This window comes from Pelodiscus sinensis, chromosome 1 (genome assembly GCF_049634645.1).
Source record: "Pelodiscus sinensis isolate JC-2024 chromosome 1, ASM4963464v1, whole genome shotgun sequence".
Taxonomy (NCBI): Eukaryota; Metazoa; Chordata; order Testudines; family Trionychidae; genus Pelodiscus; species Pelodiscus sinensis.
Genome location: NC_134711.1, coordinates 115,538,689 through 115,562,126, shown reverse-complemented (window position 1 = coordinate 115,562,126; position 23,438 = coordinate 115,538,689). Strand labels below are relative to the sequence as shown.

General features: G+C 38.8%; 2 protein-coding genes across 4 annotated transcripts in view; both read right to left on the bottom strand.

The window, feature by feature from the left end:
- Positions 1 to 7,161, bottom strand: part of LOC102459228 (solute carrier organic anion transporter family member 1C1) — a 49,036-nt gene extending 41,875 nt beyond the window's left edge. The window contains exon 1 of one of the 2 annotated variants that reach the window (XM_075897872.1): positions 1,914 to 7,161. The gene's annotated coding sequence lies outside the window, so the exon portion shown is untranslated. The remainder of the gene's footprint in view (positions 1 to 1,913) is intronic. The other variant, XM_075897891.1, reaches the window with a different exon arrangement.
- A 141-nt stretch (positions 7,162 to 7,302) lies between these two features.
- PDE3A (phosphodiesterase 3A) overlaps positions 7,303 to 23,438 on the bottom strand; it is a 376,123-nt gene continuing 359,987 nt past the window's right edge. For both annotated transcript variants that reach the window (XM_006121290.4, XM_075897857.1), the window contains one exon: positions 7,303 to 17,447. In XM_006121290.4, coding sequence (XP_006121352.2) covers positions 17,203 to 17,447 — 245 coding nt within the window. In that variant the 3' untranslated portion in view covers positions 7,303 to 17,202. The remainder of the gene's footprint in view (positions 17,448 to 23,438) is intronic.

Below are 23,438 nucleotides of genomic sequence, written 5' to 3'. Positions count from 1 at the left end.
CCAGCCCATTGCATAAGCACCAGGTGCTGAACATTTAAACATTGCTCCTCTCCTAAGATTGCACAAAATAAATACACCTTGGCTCGTTCCTATTTGCTACATAAAAGGCATTTTGTTAAAACATACCGGGATAGAGTTATATAAAGCATAAGGGCTTTGATTGCAAGGATTAACTTAACGCTGACAAATCTTACTAAAGATGGAAAAAAATTGTAAAGAAAACTATTGTTGATTTTATTCAATGAGGAAAAAACAACGGGCATTTTTAATATAAACGTTAAGGAGCACAATTGACCTTTTTAGCCTAAAAATTTGACCATTTTAAAATTGCAATAATCTGGTGAAGAATGTGCTCCAGATTCTTATTACTGCTTCGGAAAGAAAATCCACATGAAAGAATCATTCTGTACAATGAAGACCTCAACAGCTTAGCCTTTAACTGCAGCTAACTAGGTTCCTCCCACCCTCACCCCCCACCATATTATGCATTACACTGGTGCCTAAATGCTTCACCCAGGGTCAGGGACCCATTGTGCTAGGTACCAAAGATGCATATACTTATAGAGTGTTGCTGCACTTAAGAGCTTGCAGTTCAAAGCCCTGATATTGCAAAGAGCTCCTGGACCTACACAGAGCTCAGGCCTATTGGGACAAAGGATTGGAAAATGATATTATTCCTATTTTAAAGACAGAAAACTGAGGCACAGAGATTTCCTGAAAGTCATACAGGAAGTCTGAGTCTTTGCTATTGCTGAGGATTAATTATTTTTAAGTACCATTTGTATTTTCATTTTATTAAAATGCAATCTATTTTTAAAGTAAACCCAACAATTTATAAGAATTGAAACACAAACAAAACCCACTGCCTCTAAAACAACTTCCATGTTAACACCCCCCCCTGCAGTAAAAAAGAAGCAGCAACCACTCTGCCCAATGACTAAAGACATATGGAGCTTCAGGGTCTGGTCTCGTAGCATGTGTTTTACTCTTGAGGATGGAGTTTTTCTATCTAGCTCTTAGGAACAGAAGCTTTAATACTAATGGGTTACAGATGACAAGAGCATACAATAAAGTCACGCTAGCAATCATCTTGGTGCCTGAAGAGATTTTTGTTGGCCTGATTTCCATTGAGACTAATTCCTGCTTTTCAGATTCTTAACAGCATTCCAGGAGCACTATGAATGTGTTCTAAAAAACAATCATCAGGACTCACAAAATATTAACCACGGAACTTATCTACACCCTAGACACATTACTAACATTTTCATAAATTCCCCAAGTGATTTGAATGATCTATCTAGGAATTGCCTTATATATTAAAAATGTATATACTTGGACTGAAGTGGAGATGGACCTAGGAAATAGACTTGTTGAGAGTCCCTGGGTAAGGTTAAAGGGGGTAAAAATCAAGAGTGATGTCATAGTAAGAATCCATTGTAGACCACCTAACCAGGAAGAAGAGATGGATGAGGCTTTTAAAAAACTACTACAAAAATCACCCAAAGTACAGGATTTGGAGGTTAAGAGGGAATTCAACATTCCAGACATCTGTTGGGAAACTAACACAACAGGGCACAGATTATCCAACAAGTTCTTGTAATGTTTTGGAGACTTTTTTTTTTTAATTTTAGAAGGTGGAGAAAGCTACTTGGCGGAGGCTGTTCTAGATCTCATATGAACAAACAGGGAGGAACTGTTGAGAATTTGAAAATGGAACGCACCTTGAGTGAGAGTGACCATGAAATTATAGAGCTTATGATTCTAATAAAGCCAATGGATTTCAAGAAGGCAGACTTTAGCCAAGTCAGGGACCTGGTAGGTAAAATCCCATGGGAAGCAAGACTAAGAGGAAAAACAATTGAAGACTGTTGGCAATTTTTCAAAGGGACATTATTAAGGGTGGAACAGCTCACCATTCCACTGTGTAGAAGAGGAAGTATGGCAAGGGACCACCCTCGCTTAAACAGGAGATCTTGAATGACCTAAAAATCAAAAAGGAGTCCTGTAAAAAGTGAAAACTAGGACAAAGTACAAAGGAGGAATGTAAACAAATAATACTAGTATGTAGTATATTGTAATCAAATTAGGTTGGGGTTCTCAAACTTTATTGCATTTGTAACCCCTTTTTCCTCCCCGGGTTACTGGGGAGCAGGTCACACTCATAGATGTGCCTGGGCGCCTGATGTTTTAACCCAAGAGATCCTGAGCACCCCAGTGGTGATGGTGTTTAGTTGGGGAAAGCCCTATCCACCCCTTTGCTGCAGTCTCTTGCTGGCAATGAATGTAAAGTGGCGGTCCCTCCACCTGGCTGGCCTTGTACACACACTGGTGCCTTGAGAGCCTCCAGGAATATACTCATTCCAACATAAATCTGGATCTAATTCCAGAACAACTACAAATCATATACATCTAATAGAACACTTTAAAATAAACCATCTTTACTTAACTTAAATAAACAGGGATTAACAGAATTAGGAGTGAATAGCATTTACAAAACATATCAATAACAACAGTGACTCCACCCCAGAGTGTGCACACCCTTAGTCTCAGTCCCAGACACTTGCTTGCGTTGGTGCGCTGATGTTGCAGCTGTGGTGAGGATTTGGTCCAGGCTAAACAGCAGCTCTGACCCAGGCAACACTCTTCCAACAAGGCTCAAACTTACTGCCTCATGCTGTGCCTATAGGAAGCAGCCTGCTAACTCCCAGTTCCAACAGGCATCTAGTAGCTGCATCCAACAGCCCCTGCACTGGGTCAATGTCCTTGGCAGCAGCCTGGCTCCCCCTTGGTTCCCAACTCCAAGGCAGAGTCCCAGACTGCTAGGCCTCTTCTTCAAGCACATGGAGAGAGCCTCCTCTCTCCCCCCAGAGTCCTCCCTTCCTGTTTTTTCCCAAGGGCTCATGGGAATTGTAGTCTGGATTGTAGCACACAGGGTCTTTTCAGAATAAAACAGAGGTCCCTTTAGTAAGGGGACTACACATTGCAGCCCCCTTTTGACAACAAAAAGAACTTCATGACCTCAGGAAGCAGGAACCCAAGCCTGAGCCAGTTCAGTCTCCACTGCTCCATATAAAGGGGGCCAAAGCCAAATCCCCATTTCTCTGTGCAAGGGACCCAAAGCTGACGCTCCAGGGCTTCAGCCCAGTCTGGGGCCTGTAAACAGATCCCCACGACCCAGCAATGTTCCCTCTAATTTTATCAATGTGCAGAATAAATGTAGGTGCACAGAGGAATGTGCAAATGTGCACCACCGATAGAAACAAAACCCCGGCTGCGGGCGCTCTGGTAATCAGCAGAACAGCACTGAAATCTCTTCTGAGCAGCCGCACATGCACACAGCTTACAGGGAACACTGCTGCCCAGGGCTGGAGCCCTCGGGCATTGGCCTTGGTCTTGGGCAACAAGACTTCTGCTTTGGCCTTGTCCCTGGCCCCAGCAAGTCAAAGTCAGCCCTGGCAACCCGATTCAAAGGCCATCCTGGCCCATAGTCTGAGAATCACAGATTTGCACAGATGAAGTTGTAACCCTGTTTTGTTAGTCTATAAAGTGCTACCAGACCATTTGCTTGCTGTTTTTTTCTGTAACAGATTAACTCGGCTACCCCCTGAAACACCTAATATGGTTACTGAGCAATGCAAGTGGTCCCTAGGTCGCAGCAACAGTTAAGCTCAAGAGACCTCTACAACATGGGCTGGGAGTCAGCTGGCTTTTAGTTCAGAGGCTTCTATACTCAGCTCCGGAGGACCCAGGTTCAAATCCGCCTGATGGTGGTTACAAAGTCATGCATATAAAACAAGGGCATGTGAGCCTAGCTCTTTAAAGACATGTACAATGCTAAGTGCAGCTGTGCCTAACTCCTAATTTTGGTGCCAAAGACTCATCTGATTGTTGGGGACTTGAACCCAGACGGCTTCAGTTCGTTGTCTAACCGCAAAGAGACAGGCAACGCCAGCAAGATCCAATTACAAGCTTTTTATTGAATAGTGCGCACTACAATAGAGAGCAGCCTGTTTTTACCAAGAACCAGCCCCCGATTTTTATAGCAAGTAGGGTTATAGAGACAGTTCCATCGCGTTATAGACTATTTACTTAAGCAACCCACCCCCCTTTGTTAGTTAGAAACTTCTAGCATGGGTACATACCTTGCCAACTATACAAGGTGGCCTTGATACATTAGCAACTTTTTTATTAAGACAGAAGGCAAGTACCAGACGATGAGGAGACAGGGAGTTTTTTTATTAGTTTCTTAAGGAAGCTATTTAACTCAGCAAGTACAAAGATGCAGCTGTTTGCTTATTTTATGCCCTTGCTTAATTTATGTTTTAAATTTTGTTCAGGGACTACCCAGAACTTTTTGCTGGACTTTTCTTGGTCTGCCTTAGCATAACCACCCTAGGCCCAATTTTCTGTGGCCTAACATGATGAAGGCACTTTGGCTCTGAACGCAGCAGTGTCTAAATAGCTCTACAAAATGTGACCTGAAATGAGCAGCTGATGATCGAGACTAAACTTCTGAGCTTATACAACCTTGAGCAACCCAGAATATGGAGTGGGCACAGCTATACATCTAGGCTGGATGTGATTGGGGGAAGGGAGCGGGGGGCCAGAGGCAGTAGTTTACTTAGCTGTTTATGTGCTCATTCTTTAAGACAACCTTCAAAAGTATCCTGATGCTGTTATTTGGCTGTTGAATAAAATCCTGAGCTGATGGCCAGTTTGGTGCCCTCCCACGAGCAATGTTCACATGTTCAATATATGATTTGAAACAATGGACTTTCTATCTTCAGAGACCTCCTTCATTTAGATGAGAGATTCTGTTAAACTAGTGGCTTTGAGTGATGTGAAATTGGGGTAATACGTTCCTCTATTTCCTAAAAGAAGCAGCAAGCCCTAGCTCCCCCATGGAAGAATCAACAGAGTTTTCAGTGTCATTTTACACCACAACCATCTTGTTTCTGATCTCTGTTTTGTGCTATCTCAATAAAAATTATAACCACAAACTACCCTTCCCTTTTAAAGGCATCTGCTCTCTGGGTGTTCTTTGTTTTAGTTAAAAAAAAGTGGTTTTAGGCAAGTAGATTTGCCTGTGTAATTGAATACCTGGAAATTGCTACATTTAATTGAGCTGACATCAGTGAGTCATGACCTCATTTATGTTTTCCCAGGTTAGCAGAAGTATGTGTGTGGTCTCACTAACTGATTGGCTACCTGTACTAGGTATTTTATTGCTTGCCTCTTCTCATGAGAAACTCTTGCAAAGTGACAATATCCACAGTGTTTAATATGCTCTAACTAGCAGCGTGATTTTATCCTGATTGCTTTTATCCTGATTGTGATGAAGAGTTGTTAATTATGCCCTCATGGTATATACTTTGCTTTGAGCACTGAGTGACTTGTGCAGTGGAACATACTGATTAGATGCTGGGGATAGACTAAAAAGAATTCATTAGTGATATTTGTATTGTAATAGATTTTTATTAATTTTTGAAGTTGGACTTTATCAATACCTCCGTAGCTCCACCTGAAACATGTATCTTTAAACTTTTTGGGGTGTTCAACATCTAAACCTGAATCCAGATACAAAGTGGCAAATGAGCATTCCTTCCTTCCATGGGATGGGCCAACATTTCAGATCCAAAAATAGGAGAAATTTTGGGAGTTCAAAAGTCTGTAGTTTATATCCATCACTACTTCTGTGCTTAGATACAGCTGCACCCATGAGTTTTAAAGGGAATTTTAAAGGAGCCCTCTAGACATTTGATGAGAATACTTTAAATGTCAGAGAAATGAATATTATGAGAATTAAACTAAAAGACTAAAATAGGTGTCCAAGCAAATTATAGGCTATTACAAAACCTGGGCAAAAAAATGGCATGGTTGATAAACTGATAAATTCCATTAATAAAAGAATGAGAAGATACAAAATATGGTTTCAACAAAATAGTTAAAAAACGTGATAAAATGTTAAAAAATGTGATATTCTTTAGCAAGATTACAAGTGTGGTTTATAAAGGTGCTCAAATAATACACCTGAATTTCTGTAAGGCATTTGGCTCAGTACTGTACAAAATTCTGATTAAAAGTAGCTCACAAAAATCAATACGGTCTACATTAAGTGGATTAAAAAACAAATAGTTTTCAAAATACGATTTTCAATCGAGAATTCTTGAGTAGGGATATTTCTGGTGAGGAATTGCGCAGATGGGTTCTTAGCCAAAAGCCATTACATATTTTTTCCACTTACCTGGAAGAAAGTATAAAATCCACGGCTGATCAAATTTGCAGATTGGTGAGGTGACAACGAGGAGGCCAGGTCACTGATGTATAGCAGTCTGAACTAGTGGGGAAACTGATATTTAAACAAAGTATATTTTAATACATTCAAGCATCAAGTAGGAAAGCAGTGACTAAGTAGAATCTTAAGGACAATTGTAGATAACCAATGGAATGTAAGTTTGAACACAATTCTGTGTTAAAAGGACTAACACAATCTTTGGTTATGTAAACTGGGGAATATCAAGTAGGAAGAAGGGATGTGATATTACCTACTATACAGCACAGCTGAGATTTCAGTTCTAGTGTCTGCATTTTAAAATAGCTGTTGAAAAATTGGAGACAGTTCAGTGAAGAGCTAAAAGAATAATTTAAGGTCTGGACATAGAAACACATGCACATGCCTAAAGTAATCATGTGATCTTATTGCTGTAACCATTTTCTTTTCTTTCCCCATTCCCTCCTAACTGCTTGTCACTTTCCCTATTCCTTTTCTAAGATTTATAATGCAAACTCTTTGAAGTGGGAACTTTTTGTATGTCTCTACTGAAAAGCATCTACATATATTTGTTGAAAGCTCTAAAATAATAAATGAAAATTAACAAACATTAAAGTCATTGCTGGCAGCCACTATAAAAACCCAGCACCTGCACGAAGCCTCCCTATTCAGCAAGGCACTTAAGTACATGCGCAACTTTAAAAGCATGTGAATAATCCCACTGAAGAAGGCAATGCTAAAGAGTATATATTGATATGAAAGGAGTTAGGAAGAACACCTCTCCTAACACATATCTTTGTTAGACACACACAGGCTTTTACACCTTCCTCTGAAACGTAAGGCATTAGCTACTGCTGGAGACAAGATGCATTACTAAGGATCTGAATCAAAACCCACTGGAATCGTTTCATGGAACGTCAGAGGATTTGCATCATGGCCCAGAGAGAGCATTGGTTTCTTGCACTATGCACAGAGAAAGTGGGTGGCTAAATTCAGTTCTGTTAAATAAAAGGAAAAGGAACCACAGCAAGTATGATACCACAGAATTATATTTATGTTGTACATTTGTCTTCACATTGCAACATCCACATTGTTCATTTTGTGACAAGTATGTCTAATAATTTTGAATACATATTTACTGTATTATACATTTTACCAAGAGGCACTTCCAGTAATTCTGGCAAAAAGGAGCTTCATTATAGTGTCTAACTTACAAAACAGTAAAAATAAATAATGTTTATCTAAAAGATTTTTTTCTGTACAGAATCTATTTTGTACAAAACATTTATCTGCCATTAACTAAATCACTTAACAAATACTTGTGAAGGGAATATATTAAGTATTGCTACATGTCTTGAGTGCAAGATACTAGTGAAAGGAAAAGAATTATTCTGTGAAAGATCACCTAAAAATACAATGCCTTGTTCTTGAAGTGTTTAAAAAGGAGAAGTTTGGTTACAATATTGACAATATATAAATATAAATTAACACATGTAGTATTGGTGAAAAGAACACTGTGTTAAAAATTGGCATGTACAAATCCTGAACAAAATGGCACTTGCCTGCATTGCCATTTTGGTTGGCAGTTTTTAAAAATATTGCTTCATAGGAATCCCCAAGATAACACACACACACGCTCATCAAATATTACATTATAAAATAGGTTACCCCTTCTAGTGAAACATTAAGGATGGATTAATTTAAAATCACAGTTGTGATATACTGGAAAACTTACAACCAGAATTGATTAGGGAATAGATTATACATTGAGAATGAATGATTGTTCAAGATGCTGAGGTCTGCAGCTCACAAGGTTACGATACAAAGTTATTAACCATCCCCACAAAGAACCTAACTTTTGTTTTTTGTAGGCAAAAACTTTCATGGACTTCAAGGTGAGATTTGGATGTACCAGGGCTTGAAGAATTTAATCACAAACCTAGTGAGGATCAAGCTATTTCAACTACATCATCTGCTCCACAATTCTCATTTTGACTTTGAAGAACTGATTTCACAATTGCATTAACCGAGATTCAACTGATTATGAAAAAGGTTTTGTATTGTATCTCGTGGTTTGGGAGAGCATGTTTGGATGTGTGTGTATTATACACAGGTGTACAAGTACTGGATTTCATTTATAGTCCAAGGGATGAAACCATATTAGAAAATGATCTCTGAGTCATTTTGAATTATACTAATTTCCAGTATTTTTGGTGATGGAAAAGTTTTAATTTATATTTGTTTGAACATTCATATTATTTTTTCCTATCACAAAATAAACTGCCATCCACCTGTGAAAATGTTAACAGTTAAGCAAACAAACTACAGTATGAATTACAATTTAGAAATATGACTGAATTCAAGATTCTTTTCCTCATGCAAACTTTTTATATTGATTAAAAAACAGGGTGTGCGAAGTAATGACCAAATATATATTAATAAAAAAAAATCAAAATATAAATGTACCACTGACATTAAAGAACATTTACAAATGTGGCCTTTGATCTTTTAAGATACTAATCTGTAGTACTGTTTTAATAATAAATACTTAAAATTGAACCTTTGCTGTAATATAGATTTTAGTTAAATTTCAGGATCAGGCAGAAATCTTGAAAGGAGGATGGAAAGCATTAATAGATGGATGAGACTTTCTACCTAAAACATTATGTACATGCATGGCAAACCATTCACCATTTTCTCTTTGATTTTCACATTACAGACATGGATTTGGTTATACATGTTGGATTAACCTATTAGGGTCAGGGGGAAAAAAACCAACCATTTTCCTTATATATTTAAAAGCAAACTGTAACTGTTAATTCACATTAAGTAATAGTTTGTAAATGTTCATTGTCATAAAGGAAGACATTGTTGAAGAATGGAACATTTAAGTTTGTTTACTTCAAAGCAATACTAAGAACAAAGTAAGTTACGGTTGGCATAGAGTTGGACTGTTCTATCCTGAGATATTTCTCCAACTATTCTGTAGACATGCTAACTGTTCCAAATCCTTAAAATAATTTCTTCTGTCCTCAGCCCCAGTCTCTGGCCCCATGCCATCTACCTACAGATACCAGGTGCAATGACAGTTTCCTTTTGAGGTTGAAACAGGGGGAAGCGAACACACGACTTACTGTGGCGATACAAGGACTTTTTGCTTATTTGGGCTCAGCTGCATTTACTTTTTGAGCCAAGAAACAAAAAGGAAACTACATTAATTAATACACCTTAACTTTGACTACGACAGAATGCTTCATGTATATTTCAAATCTGGATGTAGTTTTAAGACAAAATTGCTGTTTCTCCCAGTTTGTTTTTTAAACGTGTGCAATGCCATATCTTACGTTGCTAGCAACATTTTCACCATTGCCCAGATACCATATATCACAAGAACTCTGTCAGGTGGCTCACATAGCTTGGCAGCAATCCGTTCAACATCTACAGCCCATGTGCAATTTTCACACCATGAACATACTGCTATGTGAAACATATACTGAGAAATGTGAAAACACAAAATTACCCACATCAGCCATCTGAGACATTGATTAAAATAGGCATAACTGATTTTTCCTCCTCTTACAGTGAGTTAAGGGTTATTTAAAAACAGACTAACATTTACTTCCAGTGTCTCGGAATTACTTTATAAAAAGTGGACAGACTATGGACAAGGCTGGTTGATTGTAACTGTAATGGTCCCCATGAAAAACTGGCCAATTTTAGAAACTAGAAATGAATAGGTTTGGAAGGTCCTTCATTTTTATCAGTAAATGTCAGCAAACATCAATTTCACCTGTACACACATAAATTGACGAGAAAATATTTCTGTTGATAATCAACATTTACTGATAGAAAAGATAAGAAAAAATACTGCGTGAGAATTTACTAGAGTTTGATTTAAGGATATTTACTTTGTGTATTGTGATATATGTTAACAACTGATGTTAACAGTTATAATACTTTAACATTCTGAATCTCAGGGTCACTATCATTAAATAATGATTTGATTTCCCCCATAATTTAACAAACCGTGAAAATGTAAATGGATAAAAAACCAAAAAAGATGAAAATAAACACCAATATTATCCATCAAAATGATTAACAAACATCAAATTCTGCCAACCTTAGTATAAGAAATGCTACACCCCGTGGTAACCATCACGCGATATCTAAAGAAAAAATGGCACAATTTTAAGGCTGACCACTTTACAGTGCCTATTATTTCAATTTATTTTCTTGAGGACGGATGGCTACTGTCTAAAAAAACTCCCCAAAATCATATCCTGTCCCCCTCTTCCCCGCAAGTCCTTCACACTGCGTGGTTTTTTACAAACACTGCCAGCAAATCTGTGGAGTGATAATTCAGATGTGAAAAAGTCATTGGTGGGTTCATTCCAAAAATTAAGGAATGATTCTTCCTTCTCTGTTTGAGGGGAGGGGAATAATCTCTAGTGTATTTATTGAGGTATGTCTTTCAAACATTATTACTGTTAACACCCTTGAAACTCAGTGCTTGATTCTCTCCAAAGGATTACTTCCCTATTTTGAGTGAAAGGTAAAAACCAGCTGCACTGTATAAAGTCTATTTGGAACTTGACTAGATTTTCTTTCTTTCCTAGGGGTTGCCAATTTAACAGTCTCCACCTCTTTTTAAAATCCCATCAAGTTTAGGACTAATTACGTCAATACCACACTGCCAGCTGGGGGATATCCAAGTTTTCAGGCAAATGACCCAATCCAAGGCTGGAAAGACTGAATGACTCTTGGTGTTCAGCCCTGAGTTGCACTGTATACCGTTCTGTGATAGAACAAAAAGGCACACACTTGGCTGTAGATGAAACCACTTGCATGCCTTGGAGCCAATTTGTTTTGTCATCAATGTGTCATTCCTGTCTCACATCACTCACACTTAAACAGAAACCTTTATGGTCTGTTCTATGATGTCTGAGCTTTTCATCCCCATGAATATGCATGGGGGAAAAAAAGGTAATATCCATCCATCAAATTATGCCAAAATATTCTTCATTGGAGGGAAGGAAGCACAGTAACTGCCAGCTATTTCTCTTTTGTTTTATCCCAGTGTAAACCAAACATGACTGCATAGTTTTCTGTTTCAATTTCAATATCTAAGATTAATCAAGCCATCATTGGATCTCACCTTGTACGTGTTAGTTACAAGAATATAAAGTGTGGTATGAGTTGGCTTGGCAAGCTGTCCTGTACTTTAATCTGACTCATTCACAGCTTGATTCTGCCAACAACTAAATTCATGTTGACTCGCACCTTACGTCTCAAGCAGTCCTTTGGAAATCAGTGGGACGATGGACTTGATTCTTTGCTGTTGACTTAAATGGGCAAAGCCTTCCATTGGTGTCAATGGTGCCGCTTAAGGTCCTATTGAGAGTAAGGTAGTGTGGGTAATTACTAATAATTGATACATGTGAAGTGCTTCATTAATATTTTGGGGCCAAACTTAAAAAAATTGTACTCAGTTTTTATTAGGGTACATTTTTTAAATAATTAACTAACATGACACAGATGCCAAAGTCCCATTTTCAGATGTAACTCACACTTAGGAGCCTAAATCTCATTAAAAGTCAATGGGACTTAAGCATCTAAATTACTTTCAAAATGGGGTTTTGGGGTCAGGCATCCAAAGGTATTTAGGCACCCAAAAATATGAACAGCATTTTGTGGGATTTTCAAAAGAGCTTAAAGGAGGCAGATGCCGGTCTTTCATTGAAATCCATGAGAGCTCGGCACCTCTGTGCTTTTTAAAAATCTCATTAAGTGACTAAATACATTTTCAATTCTGGCGGTTAAGCTCCTAAATCACTTAGGCACTTTTGAAAATTGTCTTTGGCCCATAGTTGGGCAAAATTCCCAGTGAATTATCTAAATGATGCAGTTTCAGGGTTTAGCCCATTGATGACATTGAGAATTTCTTCTGGGTAAGGACTATAGGATTTACTTTGTAGTGTTAACAAATGCATTCACAAAAATATACCCTCACTGTGAACAAGCTATTCTCAGAAGGTGAGATTCACTCCCACAAGGGCAAGCACTATGCCTACAGATTCCACCTAAGTTCCATTTATGTGCTCAAAGCTGTGTTTTGGTGGCATATTTGACACTTCTAGCTTTCTGCGAAGAGAGATTTGAACTCTTTTCAACCCTGGATTGCCACTGAATTTCCATCCTGGTATGTAATGCATGGCATGCAACATTGCATCACCTGGAAAATCTAACACTATTTTGGCATCAAGGGGAGTAGCTGGTTTTCCAAGACATGTGGCAATAAGTGATCTGAATATTGGATCAAAACTTTTTGTGTGATGTCAGTTTCCCGTTAGGATCAGAGCAAGTAAGCCTAGATTATGACCATCTGGGCATAAGCAGAATGGTTACTTCCAGAGATAGGCAGGTTTTGGATCAAAATCAGGATGATTTCAGTATAGGTAACATTCAAAGGGAAAGAGAAATAGTTCAGTGTTTTTATCCAGCCTCTATATTCTGTGTGTTGGGGCAGCAATACAAAATACATGTCGGCTGACAGACAGAGTCTAAAACCAGTAAGGATGAACCAGCAGCAACTGCCTGGGTAGCATAAAAAAGACTTGCTGTATAATTGATATAAAGCCATTCAGTGTACTTTCCTTCATAATTGTGGCTGTGCACACCACAAGAGCAGTTAGCAATAACAGTGGAGAAGACAAATTTAGCAAAGGAATTGGGGGTTCTGAGTAAACACTGAAGTCATAACCAATTCTCACTGTTTTTAAAAAGAATGTAGCTTTTGAGACATGTGCCTGCCTTCTCCAAAGGCAGGTATTCCTGAAATATGTAATTTTTAAATTATTACTACTACCGAGAAACATTCTTGAAATGGTCTTTGGTTTCCTCAGTATTAAATAATTTATATACGGTACATACAAGAATCTCATATAAACACTTAAAACATTCACGGATACTGAACCTGAAAACTGAACATTGCTTATGCAATACAATTTGCTTTTTTGTTTCAAAATTATTGCCTAGGCTGTGGTTTATCTGGTTATCAGAATACCAAAGGGCTGTAGAAAGTAGGAAATCAAAATGGCCTGGCCCTTGAATGGGTTGCTGAAACTTTTAGTTTAAAGTTTTGGTTCTTACCTCTCTTTTGGGTCAAGACCAATATATCAATCCCTGGATAATCAACAATTTGCCATCTACCACAAAAGAAAGCAAAACTGTAGTCACACTCTCAATACAAACTTCTCTCTCTCTTTTTTTTAAAACTGATACTAAATGCCTGGGAAGCTTCTTGATAATTTCTGGGTGGAAACAAATTTCCGAAGACAATGGGTAAGATTTCTAAGTGGTTTGCTGCCTGCTGAAGTTGGGATCTACTAATAACAAATGTGGAGTGCAAGAGTGTCACCTGCTTTGTAAGGGTGTCACCTGCTTTGTTATTAAATGCAGCTGGTGCTTTACTAATACCAAATAAATTCTATGCAGCCCCACAGACAACACGTAATCAAGTTAACCAGTCCCAGCTGTTTTTGCTTTCACTAGTATTGCCTCCTGCTCTAGTGTTAGGATAACATTCACCATTCCTGTTCTAAGCCTGCCAGCAATTCCTTCATTTAAAAAGACCTGAGTTTGTCTAACTGAGCCCACAAATAGGCTTGCGTAGTAGTGTAGTAATTTGTAACAGCTGCACTGGCACTACAGGAAGTAAGCTCAGTGAATTAGAAACAGACTTAATATTGCTTAGTAGCAACCAGAATGACAACAATGAAGGATATATCTTAAAATTGTCCTGTAGGTACATTTTAAAGAGCACTTTTTCAGAGGCTCAGTCCTGCACTTTTGTTTTGGTGAGTAGCCCCTATTTATAAAAGGAATTCAACAGGACTATGTGCATGAATAAAAGATTTGCAGGATTCAACCTTGTATGTGGAATGCATCCCCTCTTTGGACATGTCTAAACTATGTTTTTTGGAAAGAGGATATGCAAATTCTGTGGGAATTTCCATATCTTCTTCTGATCTCACTTCTGAAAGAGGATCTTTTGAAAGTGAAAGTAGTCTGGACACTTTTTGGGGGGAAAAAACCCTTTTTCGAAAATAACATGTAAACCTTTTTTTAAGGAAGAGCAGTTTTTTTGAAAGAGGGGTTTTCCCGTGAAAAAACGTGTCCAGATTACTATCACTTTCGAAAGATCCTCTTTCGGAACTGAGATTGGAAGATAATTTAAAAAATTCTACATAGTCTAGACATAGCCTATATTACAATATCTGTGCTCTTATTAGCACTTTTAAACCCTGGCCTTTGTTTTCACCAAGGGTTTTTTTAAAAATAATTGGAAATTCCAATTTTGATCACTGTGCATATAAACCCATACATTTTCATGATCAGTTTGGATCTGAAATTTGACAGTGTCTGTGAGTTTGATTTTTATAAAGTAATATTAAAGGATGTATTAAATGCTATGAGAAAGCTCTTCAACCTGGTATTTAATATGGTGGAAAATCATTAAATGATAGACTGAAGTGACTGGATGTTAAAACAGTGCAAAGCTTGAATTGTTGGAGATCTGCTGGTGCTTTGGAGAAAATTTAGGCATTCTATTTAGTTTTGGAAGAATTATGCTTATTATGAATTATGATTTCCCTTACTTTACAAAAATAATGGCATCAGGATCTGATTTTTTTTGTAGCCTTCATCAATTCCATTCATTGATGTTTCCAGCTGAAGTCATGCTCTGTAATCATGCTGTTATAAACAGTGGAGTGTCTCTTTCTATTATTGGAAGGGGGGCAGAAAAAGAAAAAAAGAGAAGATGAACCCACAAACAAGAGTCCCACATTGCAGGCTGAACTGGAGAAAAATACAGAAGTGGTAACACACATGCAGAATGGTTTAGAAACAGAATGTTTTCTGTTATTCCCCAAGAAGTATTAATGGGTCATTAAAATACTGTGAAGAAATAGTAAATACAAGGTAGAGAGCAGTGGAGAGATCAGAGACTTATGTTAAATAGAATGGGCAACATGTTATTGCAACCTTACTTACGTATTTCTTATTCATCCAAGTGGCCCCCTCAAACTCCGTTGATGAACAAAGGCCACAGGCTCATATTGTAGAATGGCATACCTCATTGTTCCACCTTTATGGAATATAGTGAATTGAGATTCTCCCTCTGAGACCAAAAGATTTCTGGTAAATCCTTAATTAGCAAGGGAATGGCTGAAGCTACCAGTCCAAAACATTAATGTATTAATGTCTTGCTCCTGTAGAGCAGTGGCTTCACATAACTACTCAAGACCTTATTTGCTGGGCTTGGAAATGGCTACACAGTATAAAAATGGTGGTTTGCGTTTTTTTTTTTAAAGTTACCTTTACAAAAACATTTCCCTTTTTTCTTTTTCCTTAAAGATTTCATTATCTACAGGAACTCATAAAAATTTCTCCATATTTACATCTAGATAACTAATCATTGACAAATATAATATCGTGAAATAAAATATTGAAAGTGAATATCAACCTTTTAAATAGACATTTGGCTCACAGCATAAATGACAGAGAAACCAACAAAAAATTATCTGCTCTTCTACAGGCCTGATTTTTTTTCCAAAGCGCAAAGTAGTATGGATAGGGTGTGCTGCAGCTGCAAACTGCTCCCCTTCAGCACCCTTGGCTGAAAACTGGCATTCTCTGAAGCTGGTGAGAGTGACGGCTGAGGCATACAAGCAACTAGCAGACATGGAAAGCAGCTGACTCCTTGCCCCATTCTTCTATTGGAGCCTCACAGAGACATTGCCTTTTGAGCCCAAGGAACTGGATGGCGTCACATTTCCTCTCCTGCTGCACTTTAAAGATAACAATTTGACTTTATTTTACAATGTGTTTGGCCACTGACATAAGGAAAAGTAAGGCTAGAGGAGGGGGAAAGCGATAGTGTGCAGTTAATTCCCAAGCATGCATGTTCTCTTTCTCTCTCTCTCACACACACACACACCTCTCTGAAACACTAACTCATTCAAAGGCACAGTTTCTTTAACAAGGAGTAACAAAGTGTGCCTTATAACCCCCACCCCCACTTTGGGTACAATGGATTCCATGCACATTCCTTTCACTGGCAGTCTGGAAAATGCATGAGTGGCAGGTGGTTAGAAGTTCAGTCACAAGTGCTGCTAAATGGCACCAGGTCAGCAATGAGAGTTGCACAACTTCTGCTGAAAGGTTGTGGGGCATGAAACCTGGCTACAAAAGGAGATATCAATTGGCACCAAAATGCAGGGCTCCTTACAAAGGTCTCCACTTTCCATGCGCACCCAAACTTCCTAGAATTGAGGCCTTGTGTTTCTTCACAGGTCATGTGCTAAATTGGTCCAATAAAACTCAAACTACAATAGATATTAGTACATTTAGCCAAATGCGCGCGAGCGCACGCACACACACACACACACACACCCACCCCCACCCTTCTTCCCCACTTCCCCACATATATGTTAGCAGGATGTATTAACATTCTGAGAAAGCTTTGGAACTTTTATCCCTCAGCATTAAAAGCAAAATCTACTTAATTGGTACCTCACGGTTAACTGCAAATGTGCTTTAGGAGCAGCATTTCCTTCTGTAATATCAGTGGCCACAATATATCATTCCATGTATTTTGCTGAAGAACGCAGCCAATGACCGGCTATGTATATAATTTCACCCTCCCCTTGCCCCCTTAAAGTCTGTAAAAGCCAGTGTTGCGATGCGAAAGCTTCTTGAACATAGAAGTTTAAACAATGTACCTCACCATAGAAAGGAAAGAAAAACAAATCAAACTGCTGTAGGCGCATTATCCCATATTTCTACAGTGTTGTGTCTAAATGTTGTGCTGGCTTGAAAAGGAGTCTGTGCACAAGTCAATCTGTCTTAAAATACTGCTGAAAATATTGTCATTGGTTCAGTTCTATAGCTGTGTTCTCCTCCTCCCCTTTGGGTTTCCCTTTTTCCTCCTCTTCTTCCCTGATGGCCTGAATTTGTTCTGATGACTGGTGCAGCGTGGATTGCTCTAGACCTTGCTTTTCTGTCCCAGCTATTCTTTCCTCATCTTCAATTACTTTCTTCCACATTTTATGGTTCTGAAGCAGGTGCTGAGTGATCTGGCAGTAAATTTTCCTCCTCTTGAACTTTTTCTTTCCTGTAAAATATGAGACCAGATTGCTGTATTATTTTATTGGGAGGGAAGACAGAGAAGGTGGTAGTGCAGGATGGAGAGAGCAAGAGCCATGATATATGGAATCAAACTCCATCTTAATTAGGATTTGTTTTTTTTTTAAAGGTACAACTAAAGGGGAAAAAAGCAAGCCAACTTTCATACAATTTGAGTCCCAGCTTTGTAGTTGTTTACCAAGGAATAGAGATGTGAATGGGTAACTGGTTAACGGGTGATGCTTACTGGGGTAAGCATCACTCATACCAGGTAATGCTTACCGGGTACAGGTTAACTGTTGCCTGGGAGCAGCCACCTGCCTTCGGCCTGCCCCAGTGGGCCGGGAGCCAGCGGCAGCTCTAGTGCTAGGACTGGGAGCCTACCGCCACTGGTGACAGCCCTAGTGCTGGGACTGGGAGCCTACTTAGTTGGTTAATTAGTTAAACATTAGGTTAACCTAAAGTTTAATCAACAAACTAATTAATTGGGATATTATATTATTATACTACTAAGGAATAGGGATGCTAGTGTGAAGTAGGTTACATGATTAACCAATTAGCCTGGGCTCATTGCTTAATCATAACGACTACATACAACTCCTCCGCTCTTTGCTGCCCGCTCTTTGCTGTATCAGAAGCAGCAGGGGGGAAGAAGAGGGGGGGAGAAGAGTTGAGAGCCAGTGCCTGAGGGGGGTGTGATTTTAAGCTGACTTCCTTCATGTGCCAGCACCCTCAGAGCTTCCTACCCCTTCTTTCCCGCTGCCTCCCTTGTAAGGGAGGGGGACAGGCGGCTCCACAGAAGTCAACACACATGGACAGTCAGCTTAAAAGCCAGCTGCCCCTGAGCACTGGCTCCCGCCTAAACCCATTCCCCCATGCATAAATGTCTAAAAATACCTGTATTTACATATTTACACTAATGAACAATAGTTAACATCCCTCCCAAGGAGCACACCCTGCTCAAGACACACAACAGAACACAAAGACATCCAATGAATGAATTCTACATTCCCTGTAAAAATATTACGAAGTACATGTCTTCCCCGACTCATTTGGGCATGCAACGTGCTCTTTTTGACAGCAAATATGGCCAACTTCCAGCTGACCAATTTAAGACCCTTCACCACTCTCTGAAATCTTTGGTTTCTTTTTCTCATACCTTACCTATGCACAGATTGGAGCTGTGAGAGGAGACAAAGCAAGCAATAAATGTTCTATAAATTACTCAACAAAATAGCACATATGCATTCTTCCTCTTAAAGACCTGCTCTACACATTACCTCATCTTTGAAATTAAGGATGTTAAAAGGCTGGTAATTGGCTAATCATGTAGTTGGTACAATAGACTTGACTACTCACTTACATCCCTAGTTGAAATGGACCTGAGCGTCACTGAAACAGCAAATGAAAAAAATCAAATCTAGGTTTTACACAGTATAGTGCAGACTGTTGCTATGACAATTGAGTTTGATACCAGATGGACTATCTGGAAAGTTAATAAGTGAAGTCCTATGTAAATTGAAATTTCCTTCTCTCTCTCGTTTTGAGTCACCATGCTGCTATTATACTACAAAACATATTTGCCATTTGTAGTTTCCATTGCCCCCATCATCAGAATCACTTGCACCACAAACTTTTTCCTGCCCTAAGTGACTGCCCACTATTGTAGATAGAGTTGAAGTCTAATAGCGATAGAGTTCTGACAGCTAAAATTCCTTTCAACAAAGCCTGTTGGTTTCCACCAATCGTGAAGAGTGGCAGTGGTGGCTATGGAGCTTAAATAATAAACCTCTTCAGGAATTCTACTGAAAAAAAACCCAACAGTGTGACGTACAGCAATGTTTTGTTCTAAATAAATTTGCGTAAATGAGAGTTTGCAGGTGGCCTAAACCGTGTTTGGGTCAGGAGCCAAAATGTTGAGTCCTTGAAGCTTTTCAATTGGAAACAAAGAGCTTTTCACTGCAGCACAGCCTAAATCCAGTTCAATCCTTCATTAGAAAGCTCTCGGTTCCCTGTTGGAAACTTTCAGGTTTAATAATAAGAAACCCTCTATTCCACCAATGCACCATATTAGTACATTCTATCCCAGGTTTCTTGTGACCCCAAATCTTGCAGTTCTCAGCAGAGATTGTTTGAACCCAATAAAGACTAATTCAGTTTAACTCTTACATTAACAACATGACTTGTCAAAAGTTATCAGTTCAGATATAACAAAATAGCTCTTGTTTTTAAGCTACATTAATTGTTTGCAGGTCAGACAATACAGTGGTTCATTTTAGTAAAGCCCAATTATCTAAAATGTTCTAATAGATTACCACGACTATGATGAAATGCCTTTTACAATAAATTCCCCTTTCCATCTTCCCAAAGATATTTCTTTTAGAGTTGACCAGAATATGGTAAAAAAATTCTCTAAATATCTGACAGAGAAAGGTAAATCAGAGGCATTCATCCCCTTGATAAAAGCCAATGTCTTTTGTGTTGTGCTGAAAGAGCTTGGAATATTCAAAATGACATAGAAACAGATTGAAATACCAGACTCATGTTTGTAATCTTAGAGGGAGAGCCATGTTAGTCTGTAACTTTAAAAACAATAAGTGGACTTGTGGCACATTAGAGACTAACCTATATAGAATCATAAGCTCTTGTGGGCAAAACCCACTTCATCGGATGAACTGAAGTGGAAATAACAGAAACCAAGAGATATGTCTAACAGCAGAAGTACTGACAAGCCCAGCTTTTGCTGTTTTTGTTAGTTAGATAGATATCTGTTATTTCCACTCCAATTCATCTGATGAAATGGGTTCTGCCCACGAAAGCTCACGATTAGAAATATCTTGGTTAGTCTCTAAGCTGCCAAAGGAACACTCTTTTTTTGTAATCTTGTAAATAGATTCATCAGCAAGGAGGATGTTGAAGAAAGATCTACCTTAGATTTAGACTTTCCAGGAATTAAAGATGAGGGACTAAGGTGTCAAAAGAAGAGATGTTGAAAGAAACTGGTACCCTAAATTATACCAACCTACATGCCCAGATAGTGTAACCCCTTAGACAGCTTAAATTTAAAATTGCTGTTAAAAATACATAATCTGTCACTGAAATAAACTACTACACCTGAGAACTGAATGATAGCAGACACAGTATGCATATTTATTTTGAATGGTTCAGGCTATGAAGCATAATTTCAGTGCCAGTAAAACTGCACAATACAATAATTAAAAGAGAATTCTTGTAAATCTCTAAGGGTATGTCTAGACTACAGGCTTTTGTCGACAGAAGTTTTGTCGACAGATACTGTCGACAAAGAGCATCTAGACTACAGCCAGTTCTGTCGACAAAGCAAGCCGCTTTGTCGACATGACAGTGTAGATGCAATAATGCCTTCTGTCGACAGAACTCTGTTGACAAAAGGCATTATTCCTCGTAGAATGAGGTTTACAGCCGTCGACAAAACTGCTGAGTTCTGTCGACGTTATGTTGACAGAACTCAGAGGCAGTGTAGACGCAGGTATAGTTTTGTCGACAAAAGTCCACTTTTGTCGACAAAACCCTGTAGTCTAGACACACCCTAAGTTGCACATAACAAATCAATCTGACCTTCATGAAGGAAAAGGGTCTCAATTTTTTAAGCATGTTGACAAAATAGGAAAAGAAAAAAACTGGCAGGAAGAATTTATTTGTACCTTCAAAAGCCTTTGACATAGCCCTCACCAGAGCCTACAAAGGAAACTAAGTAGCTGCATGTCAGACAAAATATTGTAATGTTATAGAAACTAAGTGAGAAAACAAAAAGAAAGAACAAATAGGTATTTTTCAATATAGCATCAGATTAGCAGCATCCCATAATTTTATACCAGGACTAGTACTGTTTAATACATTTATTAATAATTGGAAAAATGAGTGAAACAAAGATGTGAATTTACAGATGACAAAAAATCTTTAACAATAATCAAGAATTCAAAAGACAATGCGGAACTTCAAAGAGCTCTAACAATTCTGGCAGGATGCTGGCAAATGAATATGAATCAGCTGTTCTATTGACCTCTTCTCATAAAAGGACAAGAGGATATTTAGTGGACATGAAAGATGATAAAATTAAAGCTTTTTTTTAAAAAAAACAGGCAATAGACAATTAACATATGTAACTTACTACCACATGATGTCATGGAGGCCAAGAGAGTAAACGTATCTCCAAAAGAGTCTAGACATTTTTGTAGATTATAACAGCCACTGTCATATTAATTAAGGTTATTTTTTAAATAAATGTAACACATATAAAGTGTCATGCTCCAAAGGATAAGTGAACCACTAACTGAAGAAATTTCCCCTCTCTGATCAATTCCTCTGAAGAAGAGCATCTCTTGGTATGCTCTAAAGTTTCTCTCACCAACAGAAGTTGGTTCAGTAAAAATATTACCTCACTCCCTTTGTCTTTCCAATATCCTGGGACATACACAGATCAACAATACGGCAAACAGCTTTTCAATGGTACTGACCATTACTAAAGCAGGATACTACACTAGGCAGCCCAGTAGGGCAATTCCTATATGTTAATGTTGCCAACCTATACACATGAACATAATTCATTTATGAAGAGAACTCAAAGTGGATGAGAACGGCGGTTTATTAGTTATAAGTTACAGTATCACATGTGTGGTTGAAGAGGCCATATGGTTCAGTCGATAGAATTCTGGATCCCCAGCTCAAATCTGAGGTCAAATACTGACTCTCTCTCTAACCTTAAGCAAGTCCTTTCACCGCTCACATCATCAAGTTCTTTATATATAAAATGGGAATAATACTGACCCTGTTTTACGGAGAACTTTGAGATTATCAGGTAACAAACACTATACAAGTACTAACTATTACTAATATTGTACTAGAACTCTTATGGCTTCCTCGCCCTACCCTAGATCCAGTCCTCCTTCCTAGGAAAAGGTTGTGTTGGAGAAATAGGGAAGGCTCACATGGGATGCCAAAAAGGAAGGCAAAGGAGAAGGCAAAGGAACAGAACTAAAATTGGAGAAGGGAATGCAGAAGGAGGAGGAACAGAAAAGAGGTGGTATAATGAGGCAGTGTAACACCTTACAAAACTGAAGGGGTTATGTCCCCCTGATGGGTGCAGCTAACCTTGCCCTATTCCCTCCACAGGAAGTGCAGGGGTGGGCAGGAAGTATAAGAATGGGGGCCAGATAAGAGAAGGTGGCAGGCATATCTCCCAGGGAGCTGAGCTTCCATCTAGCACATAACTGGAAGCAGAATGAAAAGTCAAACCACTGCCCCACGAGACAGAAAGCGCCAGGGAGATACTAGAAGAAGGAACACCTGACCACGAGACTGAAAGCCAGATCCCAGTGGTGACAAAGCAGCACAGCAGGAAAACAAGGCTTTGATCCTGCTGAGACAGCATGTTTCTTTGCTAACTCCATGGTAGGATCACCCACCACTTCTAGCACCCTGGGCTGAGACCGTAGTGAAACTGGGTCCCCCTACCTTCAACCCTATATGTGGGGCTAGTAGCATGTTCTTCTTTAGGCCAGCTAATGTTAATTGCTCAGCTCACACTCAGAGTCTGAGGAATGGAATATTGCCATTTAACCCAGCCAGGAGGCCTAGGCTCACAGCTGACTGGTAGTTGGCTTAATCCCCATACAGAGGTCTTAACTGCTATTTGAGCGACTGTGCCTATTGAATCCCTGATACCTGATGCACCCTGACCCAGATATGGGCAGGAAGGCTACAGGGTGTATGTGCTGAGGTACTGGATCAATTTAAAAGGAAACTACCAAGAGACACAGGTTCCAAATTAACTTACCACTTCAAAATATTTTTCACAGAGTCCTTGACATCTCCTTGTACCAATGCTTTCTCCTAGAGGCCAATCACTGCCACCATCATACGTTCAGCAAAGGACTAGCTTAGCTTGGGAATCTACCAATATTACTTTGAGTATCGTGAAAAATGTTCTGGACCTAATCTC